The sequence below is a fragment of the Astyanax mexicanus genome, chromosome 17 (genome assembly GCF_023375975.1).
Source record: "Astyanax mexicanus isolate ESR-SI-001 chromosome 17, AstMex3_surface, whole genome shotgun sequence".
Taxonomy (NCBI): Eukaryota; Metazoa; Chordata; class Actinopteri; order Characiformes; family Acestrorhamphidae; genus Astyanax; species Astyanax mexicanus.
Genome location: NC_064424.1, coordinates 16100805 through 16115827, shown reverse-complemented (window position 1 = coordinate 16115827; position 15023 = coordinate 16100805). Strand labels below are relative to the sequence as shown.

Below are 15023 nucleotides of genomic sequence, written 5' to 3'. Positions count from 1 at the left end.
CTTTCCTCTGACACACATCTCTCTGTTTTCTACATACTTTACTTCTTTATGCTGTCTCTCTTTTCTTTCTCCCACTTTATTTGTCTCTCCTTCTTTTCTGTTTCACTTGCTTTCTCTCTCTCACTTATGTTTCTCTCACTATTGTCACACGCTTGTTTTTTCTCTCTATCTCTCCTTTTTCATTATTTTTTGTCTGTCTGTTTCGTCTTCTCTCTCTCTCTCTCTTTCTCTCTCTCTCTTTCTCTCCTCAGGCCTTGACTTTTATCAGTGTGTGCTGGCTTGCTACCTGTTGCTATGCCAACACTATAATTTGTGTGTGTGTTAGAATGGAGTGAACCCCCGCATGCTCTCTCTCTCTCTCTCTCTCTCTCTCTCTCTTTTTGTCCTTCCCTCTTTCTCATTCATCCTCTTCTCTTTCTCTCTCTCCCCCTCTTTTTCTTTTATTCTCTTTCCCTGTCTCCCCTCTCTTTTTTCCTCTCTTTCTCTTTCCTCCGCTCTCTCTCTCTTTTACTTTCTTTCTGCCTCTCTCTCTATTGCGCTCTCCCTCTCTTGCTGTCTCCATCTCACTCTTTTCCTCTCTATCTCTTACTCTCTATCCCCCTCCCTCTCTTGCTCTCTCTCTTTTTATTCCTCCTTCTCTCTCTCTCTCTCTCTCTCTCTCTCTCTCTCTCTCTCGTGGGCCTGTGTCTGTGTTCACCTGTGCTAAAGTACAGTGTGCTGTTAATGACTCAGGCCTTTTAATATTCACCCTCCTCCCATCATCATCTTCATCACCAACGCAGCCCACTCACTCTATATATAAACACAGCCCTCTCCACCACTGCCATCTTTTCCTTTTTTTCTTTCTGTTCCTTTTCCTCTTATTCATGACTTAATGCCCTGTGTGTGTGTGTGTGAGTGTTAGCTCCCCTGGGTAAGTGAATGGATTTGCAAGTGAGCAAGTTTGTGTGTTCACACCTCATTAAGATCCTATTTTTTGTTTGGTGCATTCACACACACAAATACACACACACACAAACACAACCACACACACACACAAGGTAAGGTAAGGCTTTTTAAGGCTTTTAGGGGTTAGCTTGCATTTGCCTCAGTGATTAATGGTGCCAGTTATTACCTGAGGCCGCAGTGTGAGGTTGAGGCACGAGTGTAATGAGATGGCACAAATCCGCCTGCCTCCTCCCACGATTAATTGTTTCCTCCATAAACTCATCATCTCCATCCTCCCTGTGTGTGCTTGCGTGTGTGTGTGTGTGTGACAGAGAGAGAGAGAGAAAAATGGTAGCCATCTATGACTCTGTCCCCATCTCACTCTCCCATTGACAGTTGACTGGTCCATACTCACAATGTGGAAAAAATGTAGGATGTATAAAACTATTTTGGATATCAATGCAAATCAATTTTTAAAGTAGAAATCAAGATCTTAAAAAATACTTTAAGCTCAGCTACTGTTTTTCTAACCATTTGGCTTGGCTGTGCTTGGCTCGGTTATCCTAGGCTGAGTAGTAGTGTGCGTGTTCACTGTGGACCTCTACCTCACTCTGCCTCCAGCCTAGTTCTACCAGAAGCCTCCAGCAATATTTGTATGCAAATCTTAACAATTTAATTTATTGATTTGAAATAAAAGTCTTGAGTCTACTTCTTGTAGCTTTTGGAGCCTTGTAGATCCTGCCATACATAGAAACGAGTGCGTATCAACCCCCCTGGGCAACTAACAGAACCAACCTGGTATGGGTGGGAAGTATGAAGGGAAAACGTGAAACGTCAGCTTCTGAAAGCAGCAGATTGGCATATAAATAGGAATGTATATTGGCAAGAACTTGCAGATACGATAAGTATCACAATACATGGCTAACAATTTAATATATTACAATATATTGCAATCAATAAGAGCTCAGAGTGGTCCAGTGGTCTGAGCTCTGGCACTTTGATCATTGGATCGCTGGTTTGAATCCTGTTTATGTAGCTTGCCATCAGCTGCTGGAGCCCTAAAAGAGCACAATTGACCTTGCTCTCTCTGGGTGGGTAGATGTTGCTCTCTCTCTCTCTCTCTCTCTCTCTCTCCCCAAATCACCCTAAAGGGTGATGTCACTCAGCACAAGGCGTCTGGGAGCTGATGTATCAGAACCGAGTCGCCGCACTTTCCTCCAAGCACACTGTGATGCTACTCAGCAGTTGAAAAAGAGGCGGTGGCTGACTTCACATGTATCGCAGGGGGCATGTGCTAGTCTTTTTTTCTTCTGCTGTCGGGGCATCACTAGTGATAGGGGGAGTCCTAATGAGTGGGTTGGGTAATTGGTTCTGTAAATTGGAGGTGTAAATGGGTTAAAAAATAGAAATAATATTATAAATAAATATATTGTGTATATATTAATTTTGATTATTTATTTATATTTATATCAAATTTTAGAAAAAAACTTTCATAGTATAAAAACACACTATCATATTTATAAAATCTCAATGAATAAAAAGTATTTTTTTTAATCCAATCAGAATCAGATCTATTGACACTGTACAACATAATGCAATACCTACTGGGCAAGGTTTAACCACAAAAATCAATACTGTGTTTTCAATCTATACAGTATTTCTGATTATGATTTATCATAAAAACCCGTAGGCAAGGTGTAAGTCCAAGACAGGGAACCACACACAATCATTCACATGCACACTCACACCTAGGGGCAAAATAGCACAGCCAGTTCACCTACCGTGTGGTGTATTTTTTGGAGGCGGGAGGAAGCTGGAGTGCCTGGAGAAAACCCTTTGCACACACAGGGAGCACACACACACACACACACACCTCCTCACATGCAGTGACTGGAGTGAGGATCCGAATCACAAGCCCAGGCACCTGAGGCCCACACAAAGCTCCACACACTACCTGCAGCGCCATTATGCCTCCCCTGCTGTAACCAATACATTGTTTTTGGAGGTGTTGCATAATGTTGAGTTTACAGTGCTACCAGTCTGAGCTGCAGTATAGAATTGTATTATAATTGTTATTAAAATAATATCAGAGTTTGCTAGCATAATAAGGACAACTCTGCTAAAAGAAACTACTCCCAGCTTACATATGTGGATACATTGGTTTAAAAACGCTTTTATTTTTCCTTTTTGCTGCATATTTATTAGAATAAATGCTTTCAGATCTTCAAACAAAATGCAACATAAGAGAAAGAGAATCTTATCATACAGAAAGCACATTCTTTAAGAATCAAAGTTATCCAACATGAAGAGTAACTACCCTCTTAAAAATTAATAACTAGCCACTACATAAGTATTATTTTGTTTAATTTCCCCCTTTTTCATGCAATTTTTGGATTGTTTTGCTACAAAACTGTGTTCTATGTAGTATCTGATCCTGAACAGAATCCGTGATTCATTTTATTAGTCAGCAACAGACATGATCATGGCCCTGAATCATCTAAATGTTTAATGTCACATGTTGCTTAAAGATCTAAATGCATTTAATGTGACAAATAAAATAAAATGATAAGAATCTCTTTTTGTAATTAAGTTTTTATTGAAAGTTTTGTAGATAACAAATGTAACAACATAGTACATTACAAAACGGACAATGTTCCCCTATCTCTTTTAAATTCCATCTACATACATCGCACCCCACTCACATCCAGCTCACTGAGATTATGACATCTCTTTGTTTCTATACACGTAATACATATTTTAGCTCCACTGAGAATGTACTTTGTAGTCTTATAATTAAATCTTCTTCTTTATTATTCTTCTTTTTAATGGTCTGGACCCCATAGGATCACCACAGAGCAGATATTATTTGGGTGGTGGGTAATTCTCAGCACTGCAGTGATGCTGACATGGTGGTGGTGTGTTAGTGTATTGGACCAGACCCAGCAGTGCTGCTGGAGTTTTTAAACACTGTATCCACTCACTTTCAATGCTAATAGACACTCCTTTCCACCATGAAGACGTAAATATAGAGACAGCTCCGTTACTCCGCAGTTTCTAATTTTGATAGTGATTTTTTGCCAATGTTCTTCATTGTATTGAGCTTGTCCAACTTAGCAACAGTTGTCAGGTGGAGCATGGCACTGCTGTATTTAGATACATCATGTCGGAAGCATGCTCAAAATTAGTCATGTAGTTGAATGGCAGTGCTGTTCAACTCAGTGTCGGCGCAAATTAATTGGGTCACTGAAATGCATTCAAAAGAACTAGAGAGCGAGCGAGGGATGAGGAGAAAAAAAGAGATAGAGAGAGGGAGAGAGATAAGAGGGTGTTTGTCTGGGAGGTGAGGGAGTGTAATCTTGTATGAGGAGTGTGGTGGACTAATAAAGGAAGAACATGTTTGGGTGGATTTAATTACACACACATTGGGCTGGTGAGTGATGGTGGGGGGAGGGTCGAGTGGGGTGAAGAAGAAGAAAAGGACAAAGAACAGATTAGGACTAACGTTTTAATGAAGGATTACAGTACCAAAGTCAAGCAAGAACAGGAAGAGTAGAAGGAAGGAACAATAGGAGGACAAAAGAAAAAAAGTGTGGGTTTGTGTGTGTGTGATTGTGTGTTTGGAACAGGAATGTTTGTGCATGTCCAACGAAAATGAGCAGATTTTCCCTCCATTTCCCCAAACTGCATGTGCCCTGCCTCTCTTCATTATTCATAGGCTTTAATTATCAATGTTCCACACACCCGCAGTCCAGTCCTTCCTCTCCTCTTTCTCTCCATTTTTTCATATTTTCTTTTTGTAACAAACTGTACAGCCCTTATGTTGAAATATTTGAAAAATTCATGCACAATTATAAACTTTTGGCAGACAAAGTACAAAATAAGTAGAGTTTTAATCAGTGCTGAACAATCTGTGTCTGTGTTGTTTGTAGGTCCTAATGAGGGCTGAAATCTGAGTGCCACCTCAATAATATCCACTATACATCTGGGAGTGTAAACGCACTAGACAGTTCTGATTCATTTTTATAGACAAGCTTTACATTCAGAATTTCTGAGTGTTGAAAACAACTCAAGAAAAGCTGTGTGTCATAATCGGAACATCCACGGGTTCAAACGATAAGAGAAATGACGTTTCTTTATAGAAGTTGTAAACTTGTGTTGAGTAATAAGAGGGAGTAGAGTAAAGTATGAAACAGGACTGTATGTCATATTGCTCGACATGCTAGAAGTGGTTATGGTTTCATACATCCTTGTTTTATTAAAAATAAAAAAATGTTTTGGCCTTATATTCTATATTCTAACTTTTCCATCTCATTCTAACTTAAAAATCTTTTAGGATTTTTTTCCATCCACATTTTTCATTTGTACAAACTTGGGTAATAAACCCCTCTATTAAGAGCACTCTCTCATTCTGTGCTTATTTGTGCCCTTTTTCAGCCTTTAAGCTCAGGTGCTCTGTGCAGCTTTATCTCTGCTGTTGACTGTGTGTGTGTGTGTGTGTGTCACAGGTGCAAATATGTGACCAAACAAAGATTTAATTTAATTTTATTTGATTTTGCTTCTTTAAGCTTAATTTAACCAGTATACACTTTATGCAACATAAAATGTGCATTCATCAGTGCATCTATCCCAAAAATACATTTAACTATACTTAACTAAATATATCCAACAACATCATTACAAACATTTGATTTCATCTCAGGAATACATACCGAAAGTAATGTGATATAGATGTTGCAGAGTCAATCATGAAGTATTAGGTGATGGAGGGTGATTTGGTTATGCCCACATATGTATAAGTAGTGAGGTGTTCTTATGAATGAGGCTGAGCTTTGGCCAGTGTGCTCATAGCAAGGCAACATGAATAATAGGAGTTTGGGTGAGACCTAATAGTGAGTGCCAGATGAATAGTCCTTGATCCACAGTGTCACAAGTATAAAGGGAATACAGCATAGAAGGCGTCACTACCCCAATGGACAGCGCAGTAATGATTGTGACAGGTAGTATCTGGCTAAAATTGTCCTTGTAAACAAGCAACTCTAGACTCTAACACAAATCCCATTCACATTGCAGCTTTATTTAGCTACCATGGAACAAAACAAATTGTAAATGTCCTAAATCACAACATACTCATCTACATACCTCACACATATTGACAGGCTTCCCTGAGTGCAACTTGTTCTTGTCAGCTGTAATTATTGAGCTACATTAAGTCCAGCTTTGTGTCATTTACTCCCAGTTGCATAACAAAAATGTTCACTACATAATGAGACAGAATCATTTATAATAAATTTATATTACCCATATGTACATGCTTTAACTGTGAGCTGACCTCAAAATTACCCATTATGTTTTTCCTAGTATGGAAAGTTCATTATCGTGAATATGTTGGCCTTGTTTAAAAACTATTTCATTTATTCAAATATGTTTTAAAAATCTATTCCAATTTTAATGTCTGAATATGTGTAATAATTACATTTAAAATGATTTTGTTTAAGTAAATGCATTATTATGCTATTCTTATATCACTGACATAACTTATTAAACAGCAATAAATATAGATGATTGCAGTTATTTATTGACCAATACATTATCCTGACAGGCCTATACAAAGGGATTTGCATCTTAAAGAAAGTATTTGCATATAGTGCTAAAGGGTAACAATATGAGTAAAAGTGGGAGCTATTGAGAGTCATAGAGAATATGCTGGAAAACTCCTAGAAAATGTTTTTCTAAAAGCAGAGGAAGACCTCAAAGTGGTGTGAGCTGCAGGATGAAGAGAGAATATTTTAAGAGGAGGTTATTAAGTTTCATAAAGCACAACAGCAGGAGGCTGATGGAGAAGAATAAATTGGGCAGTTAGAGCTGTCCAGATTATTCAGCTGGATACAGATTCTGAGAAAACATTGGTTTATTTATTGTTTTAGCAAAATAACAATAATAATAATAATTAGTTTATTATTATTTGTTACACCCTGTGATGGCTGGGTATAATTGACTGTACACCATCAGTTGTAAGCGGCCACACAGTTAAAATGATATTTTCTTTATGTTATGTTGGGACATGGCCCTATATGTGGGCTTCAGTTAATCACATTTTAATTTATTTTTTAAATTTTCCAATCTCTTTGTAAATGATATATCAACAGGTGTCTCAGATGGTAAAAGACTGTTTTTGAATTTGCTTTTTAAGCCAAAAAATAATATTCAGTAGGATATTTCAATACAAGTAAATTAATCCATCACTTTGTGGGGACATGGATGGACTTAAATAAGATCTGTGAAAGGGAAAAATAAAAAGTATGAGCTGCAGGAGGGAGATGAGAATCATTATCACAACAAGCAATGCATGGTCTGTTTGTCATGGTCTGGACTGTGTATTGGCAAGAACCTAGCAATATTATTAGTAGTGCAATACAGGGGTTATGATTCAGTGTGTTGCAAAATATTGCGCTACTGCGAGGAAGTATATTTATACCGATTATTTTTATATGCTAATTTTAAAAATGCACAAACATTGGAATAAAATGTGAAAAATATGTATCAGAAACGTTTAGTTATGCAGCCACAACAGTGTGATCTAAGTACACCACTGCTATGTAGTGGTCATATTTTATTGGCATGGAAACGTGTAATTAAAACTCTGTACTGTGTTTTTAAGAATTCATACAGTATTTCATTCACCTTTAAATATAGGAACAAGAAGCAGGTATCTTCCTGATAAATAAGGCTATAAAGGACCAGATGTGTGAAGTCAATGGTAACTGATGTTTTTTAGAAAAGCTGCTTGTTTATTTGCGGGGCTTCCTCTGTGTTGATGTGTGGGGCATTGAGGAGATGGAGATGAAGTAATGGGATAAGGAGCAGATGGAGATGGAGTAATGGGTCCTTGAGGAGACTGGCATGGAATGATGGATAATTGAAGAGATGGCATGAAGTAATGGGGCATTGAAGAAAAGGGAATGAGTAAAGGGTTATTGATGAGATGGGTTGGAGTAATGTGTCATAGAGAAGATGGGGTGGAGTAATTAGACACTGAAAATATTAGGTGGAGTAACAGGATAGAGAAAAGATGGAGCTGGACTGATGTGACAATACAGAGATGGGGTGGAGTACTGGGATGTAAAGGAGATGTTGAGAAGATGGGATGTAGTAATTACACACTAAAAAGATGGTGTGGAGTAATGGGGCATGATGAGATTGGGTGGAGTAACGGGTTTTTAGAGAAGAAAAGAGAAGGGTGGAGTAATGGGACGCTGAGGAGATAGTGGTGGAGCAATGGGGCATTGAGGAGCTAGGGGTGGAGAAATGTGATATTGGGAAGATGGAGTTAAGTAATGGGGCATTGAGGGGATAGGGTGGATTAATGTGATGCTGAGAAGATGTGATGTAGTACTAGGAAATGGGAACATGAGGAGCTGGGGGTAGAGGAATGAGGCATTAAAGAGATGGGGTGGCGTAATGAGGCATTAAAGAGGCAGGGTGGAGTAATGGGCCACTGAAAAGATGGAGGTGGAGTTATGGGGCACTGAAAAGATGGAGGTGGAGTTGTGGGGCACTGAAAAGATGGAGGAGGAGTAATGGGGCACTGAAAAGATGGAGGTGGATTAAGGGGATTATGAGGAGCTGGGGGTAAAGGAATGAGGAATTTAAGAGATGGAGTGGAGCAATGGGGCACTAAAGAAATGGAGATGGAGTAATGGGGCACTGAAGAGATGGAGGTGGAGTAATGGGGTGTTGAGGAGCTATGGATAGAGGAATGAGGCATTAAAGAGCAAGATACTGAAGAGATGGAGGTGGAATAATGGGACCATGAGGAGCTGGGGGTAGAGGAATGAAGCATTGAAGAGATGGGGTGGAGTAATTTGTCATAGAGAAGATAGTAGTGTAGTATTTGGGAGTGTGGAGGAGATGGGGGTGGAGTAGTGGGAGATTGCTGAACACCTACACACTGACAAAAAATATGTGTAAATACAGACAAGAAGCTGACCATATCCCTGTTTTTTAAACAGGAACCATGATCATAATATTGATTAAAAATAATAATCATTTGATTGTTATGCAATATATATGTATATTTCAAAATCGAGAGAAAAATCGAATCAACTGACTGTTAATAATAAAGTGCTATTCCATTACGTAGACCATGCAGCCTTCTCACAACTTTCGCACGACCCTCACCAGCCTTGAGTTCACATGAATGCACAGTGTCCAGCCACTGGGATTGTTCAAAGATGCATCTGCACCTACAGGAGTGTACGCCCATCCACACTCATATTTCTGTGGTACATCATGAGTTCACATGAAAGCACAATCTCCAATATACTGTAGTGCACCTTTCAAACCTGTCACATTGTGGAGGAACAAAAATAGCAACAACTGTCATTCCCTGCTCTTTCTGCTCTCCCTCACTGTATCCACGCCACTGTAATAATTCATGAGCATTGTTCAAACAGACAAGCAGCTTTGAGCATGCTCAGTGTGTGGGATCGTAACTGGGTGATCTATATGAGGTCTCTCTCTTTTTGTTCTTTTTCCATGTATTTCTCTGCCTTTCTCTTGTTTCTTACAGTAAACTGACCACTGGGAAAAATTGCATTGAGCCAGGGTTTATTGGGAATCACTGATGATCAGCTATGGCCAGAGGCCTGTGTAAAGTGTTGCAGTAGACTACAGCTACTCGGAAATTCAGTGTCTTATACTCCCAGCCTGGTTTTTTCTACACATGCAAATGGTAGAACACTGCTGCGTCTTCCTTTTTGTACAATATATTCTATACAATAAGCTTTTATGTGGAGACACTTTAAAAAAATATGTTTCCAGTACAGATGGATCAACAAATGGATATCAGACTAGAAAAGAGAAAAGAGGCAGAGAGGTGTGCTAACTTTAGAATGTTGGCTTTATAATAATAGTTGGGCTGACTGGAGGTAATTGTTTCCATATTGTAACATCCCATTTTATGATAATGGACTTTAAAGAGTAGACTGGATATACAGCTCTGAACAACACAAAGAGACCACTTGAAAACCTCTGGAATATAATGAAGAGGAAGATGGATGATCACAAGCCATCAAACCAAACTTGAATTGCAAAACCACTGCTTTAATTGTTGCACCAGAGTGGATAAAGTTATCCAAAAGCAGTGTGCAAGACTTGTGGAGGAGAACATGCCTTTTTGGCTATCTTATCTGTTTTCTGCAAATAAATACTCTAAATGACAATATTTTTATTTGTAATTTGGAAGAAATGTTGTCCTTAGTCCTTGGGTCTCTTAATTTTTTTCCAGACCTGTACAAGCATGTCACACAGGACCACAGTGTAACACATTTCTTTGGGTCATCAGCCTTTTATTTTATTTTATTCACCCAATCTCTGAACTTCTCCCTTAAAGAGAATCCAAAGCTCTGGTGATGACTGAAACAGATTAATAAGATCAGTAATTAAATTCTTCGCTACTCCCAGTTGTTACAGCTAAATGTTCTTCTATAAATTTCTTCATATATTGTGTAATTTTATGAGACACAGTAAACCCAATAGTAATCAAAGCCTTAATTTAAAGCCTTAATATTTGATATTATATGTACTCCTAACAGTACAGTAAGTCATAAACCTATATGAAAAAAATGAAACATATGAAACTATATGAAACCAGTCTTGAAAAAATATATATAAATAAATAATAATTTTTAAAAATGCTGTGATATACCGTGAAACTGTCAGAATCTTGCAAAATACCATGATATGCATTTTGGTAATACCGCCCAGCACTATTGATAGGTCAACTGTGCATAAGAAGAGGCTAATCATGATGCTCTCGATGTACCATACTCAAACTACTTCTGTCACTCACACACTCACTCATGCTGTCTCACTGCCAAAAAGTGCACACGAGAGTCTTAAATACAATGTCTGCATTTGTTGTAGATGACCTGAACTTGCACATGAGCTGTGTGTGTTACAGAAAATTAAGCACCCAGTTGGGTTCCACTGCCAGTGAAAGTTGGCCAGGTTGACCTCTTGATGGGGTGTAGTGCTGGCTGCTGCAATACTAGCCTGCTGTAAATGCAGCATTAGTGTAACTTGTCCAAAAGACAAGTGTCAGACAGGCTGTAGAGCTCATGTTGTGCTGCTGCTTTAGTGTAATTTAGTGCTAATGTACTGTTGGCCAGAGTAACCAGGGCTGACACTGTTGGCTTACAGTGGGAGAAAACAGAGACGTTTATTTATTACAAGAATAAAACCAAATTAATTTTTAAAAGCAACAGTGCATGTGTGACACAAGTCTTCTTAAATATTGAATGCCTTTCTCAGGTGATGAGCCACTGTCTCTGGTTTATCAGTTTCAGATTGTATACATTCTATATACAATCCCATTTAGTGAAATTTCAGTGAGTTTATTTTTAGATGTGTGGACCTTATATGTTCCAATGTTCTATTTTGTTCAACCTTACTGAAACTGAGATGTACTGAGATATTTCCCACATAGAAATACAGTGTGTATAGTCTGTACTGTTTATGTGTAAATGAGAGAGCAGACATGCATATTTATAGGGCATGATATGCTGTGTAGTCCACTGGAAACATAATTGGAAAATGACTCATTTTGTGTTCTGGTGAGGTTAAAGTGCAGAATGTCAGCTTTAATTTTAGTTTATTCACTTAATTCTGCATTGGTTAAATAGTGGAATCGCAGACTTAAATTTTCTGTCCAGTGCAAAGGACTACATTTAACTGAAAAAAATATAAATTGTCATGATAAAGTCATGTAGAGTACTTCTTATCTCAACAAAAACAGTGTGTTTCATATTCAGTGTTATAAACACTGAACGAAAGCAGCGCACAATTACATATGTAGAGGTACTTGTAGTGTTTGTTGGAAAATCCATGTATATATTTTTTATTAAACATAAAGTATTAGTAAGTTTTATTATTCAGCAAGCCAAGAACATCAAAGGATTAAGTTCAAGCTTAGTTCTTTTACATTCGTTTAAAAAAATTGTGGATTTGGCTCTTTTTTTACATCTAATTAAAAGGTACCATAATAAACTGGATAAATAACCATAATTATAAATAAATTAGTCATGTTTATTACTTGTCAAGGTAACAAATAACTGTCTAACTTCACAAACACTATTGCTCATGTGAAGCAGACAGTAGATGTCACTGCCTAACTCATCTAAAATATTATCTACAGATGTGCTCCTTTAAATAATGATCTTATCAAAAGAAACACAGTAATAATCATATTTATTAAGGCTTGTTATGTTTAAATAGAACAATGTGAACCTTGAAAGATGTATAGTGGAAAGTCTTCACTTCCTTTCCGGTTCATTTGGATGGCAATGTGGTGTAACCTGCACGTATTCCTGCATTGTTTTATCATTGTTGTCATTTTCCTGTTGTTCTGTTCTGTCATTCATGGATGTACTCTGTTTTGTGTCCTGTACAGGAAGATCTTGGAGGTGAAGATCATTGATGATGAGGAGTATGAGAAGAACAAGACTTTCACCATCCATATTGGAGAGCCTGTGCTGCTGGAGATTGGACAGAAGCACGGTCAGTAAACTTTGTCTTTGGTACTGATCCTGGATTAACTTAGGGCGTTTTCACACCTGTAGTTCGTTTCTCTGGTCCGAATCAGTTAATGAGTTTGTTTACTTGGAGCGTTTTCTCGCTCTGTTCGGTCTGGTTTCACATAGGCAGAAATGTAAACGGACCAAAATGCGCATCAATAAACCACGCGAGCAGCCTGTGTCCTCTGGTTGGTCAGAGCTGTCTGACACGGGAGTACGTTGAATATATATAGATAGATTTTGTATTCCAGCGCAAATATCTGTGCTTTAACACTGAACGCTGAAAAGCTGCACTTTCAAACACAGTTTTTCTACGTGCAACGCAGATTTATACATAATAAACAGAGTCACGCGGCTGTGAGCAGTGAATGCAGCGCAGACGGCGCGCGCATGGACACAGTGTTTGTTCACAGCTGTGGTAATTAGCGTTATCTGGCTAATATATCAGTTTAAACTGTGCTTGCTTTATCAGCAGTTTAGCTCAAATAGATGGCTTATATTTAATAGCTGGATTCGATCGAGACCGGATTACGTTCTCACCACAAGCGAACCGCTCCAGAGTTCGTTTAGTACCGGACCTAGACCACCTCCTCTAGCTGGTCTCGGTCCGGTTCTTTTGATCCGCACCCGAGTGCGATTACTGTTTTCACACCTGCTCAATCAAACCGCACTATAGTTACAAGGTGTGCCTCGAACGTCTCACTCGACTGTATTTGAAGCTTTAAGCCTCATTTAGCTGGTTTGGGAGTTAGCCTGTTAGCAGCTAGCATGTAACTGGCTAGCCTGTTAGGGAGCCGACTGTTCAGGTGCAGTTTAACCTGATATATTACCCATACAATTACCATGGTTATGAACAAACACTGTGCTGCTGCTCCATGCTAAGCTGTTTTCACACTGAATGCAGTATTTGCATTTCCTGCTTTACTACACAAGCATCTGCCCTGAACATCCTATTGAAAACACTGTATTTTTTTCACTGCATTTAGTGTAAAACCAGCTTCACACTACACAAATCAACTTTTCTTTAAAACACAGAACCCCCTTTTGCTGTATTTACCTTCCTGCTCCCATGCCAGACAGCTCTGTTGCATTTAGGTTTGTGCCTGTGTGAAAACAAACTAGAGAGAAAACGCTCCAAGAGTTTTTAATCATAAGTACTTAGATAATGACTCAGAAACACCTGTTGTGTTTTTCATTCTCTATCATTCTCATCTAAACGTTTTGGGGGTTAGCCTGTTAGCAGCTAGCCTGTAAGTGGCTAGCCTGTTAGGTTGCCGACTGTTCAGGTGCAGTTTAACCTGATATATTACCCATATAAATACCATGGCTATGAACAAACACTGTGCTGCTGCTCCATGCTAAGATGTTTTCACACTGAATGCAGTATTTGCAGTGATCACTGCTTTACTACACAAGCATCTGCGCTGAACATCCTATTGAAAACACTGTATTTTTTCCACTGCATTTAGTGTAAAACCAGCTTCACACTACACAAATATACTTTTTTTTGAAACACAGAACCCTCTTGCTGTATTTACCTTCTTGCTGCAATGCCAGACAGCTCTGTTGAATTTAGGTTTGTGCCTGTGTGAAAATAAACCAGGGAGAAAACGCTCCAAGAGTTTTTATCATCAGTACTTAGATAATTAGTCCTGTTGTGTTTTTCATTCTCTATCATTCTCATCTAAACTTTTATAAGTGGAGTTTCAGTGTCGGCAGTGTTCACTTAGTCTGTAAACAAACTAAATGTTGTATTTTATCATTTTTCAGTTTTAAAATAATCCATAAATTGATAGTATCATAGCCACGTAAACACAGGACTAGCACAGTTTATCCAAATCCCAGCCCTTGGGAACACTTAAAACAGAGTAATGTTTTGATGGTATAATGGTATAAAAAAAATGTGAATACTGCCCAACCCTAGTTTTAACGATCACAAAAAATAGCAAAACTGATTTTGGATCAGCAGAAATCAGTCTCAGCACAAGCCGATACTCCTATTAAATACTGCTTTCTCAATCTCAAGACCTTTCTGCTTCTTATGTTATGAACAGGGGTGGGAAGTACAAGTGAATAGTGCTGCGTCATCAGCCCTTTAAATAGGGCTCATCATTTCAAGGCATATAATAAACTGATCCCAAAACCAGTTAAGCACATACAGCTTAACACCCCCACAAATTATTATATTCGTTATAATCAAGCAACTAAATTTAGAATGTCTCTGATTGGTTTACACATTTATATTGTGGTTTAGTTACATTTTTAGTCCTTAGAACATTTTGTAATGTACAATTTACAGACCATTTATTCACAATTAATGTATTTTTTGTTTGTTTTTAAACATATCAATGTGTAGTTCTGTCTACTTACAAATCTCTACAGATTTTGTTTCATGTTTTTTGTACCTCAGCCACCCCTTGTCAACAGATATAGTGAGTGAAAACACATTGAAGGCACATTATGATAAAATAAAAGAACAAATGTAAGGCACTCAGAAGCTCAAATATTTTGCATTATGTACAA

General features: G+C 38.2%; 1 protein-coding gene across 1 annotated transcript in view; it reads left to right on the top strand.

Annotated features, from left to right (window-relative positions):
* Nucleotides 1-15023, top strand: part of slc8a4a (solute carrier family 8 member 4a) — a 131220-nt gene that overhangs the window by 103057 nt on the left and 13140 nt on the right. The window contains exon 6 of the mRNA XM_022676270.2: nucleotides 12377-12483. Within this exon, the coding sequence (XP_022531991.2) occupies nucleotides 12377-12483 (107 nt within the window). The remainder of the gene's footprint in view (nucleotides 1-12376; nucleotides 12484-15023) is intronic.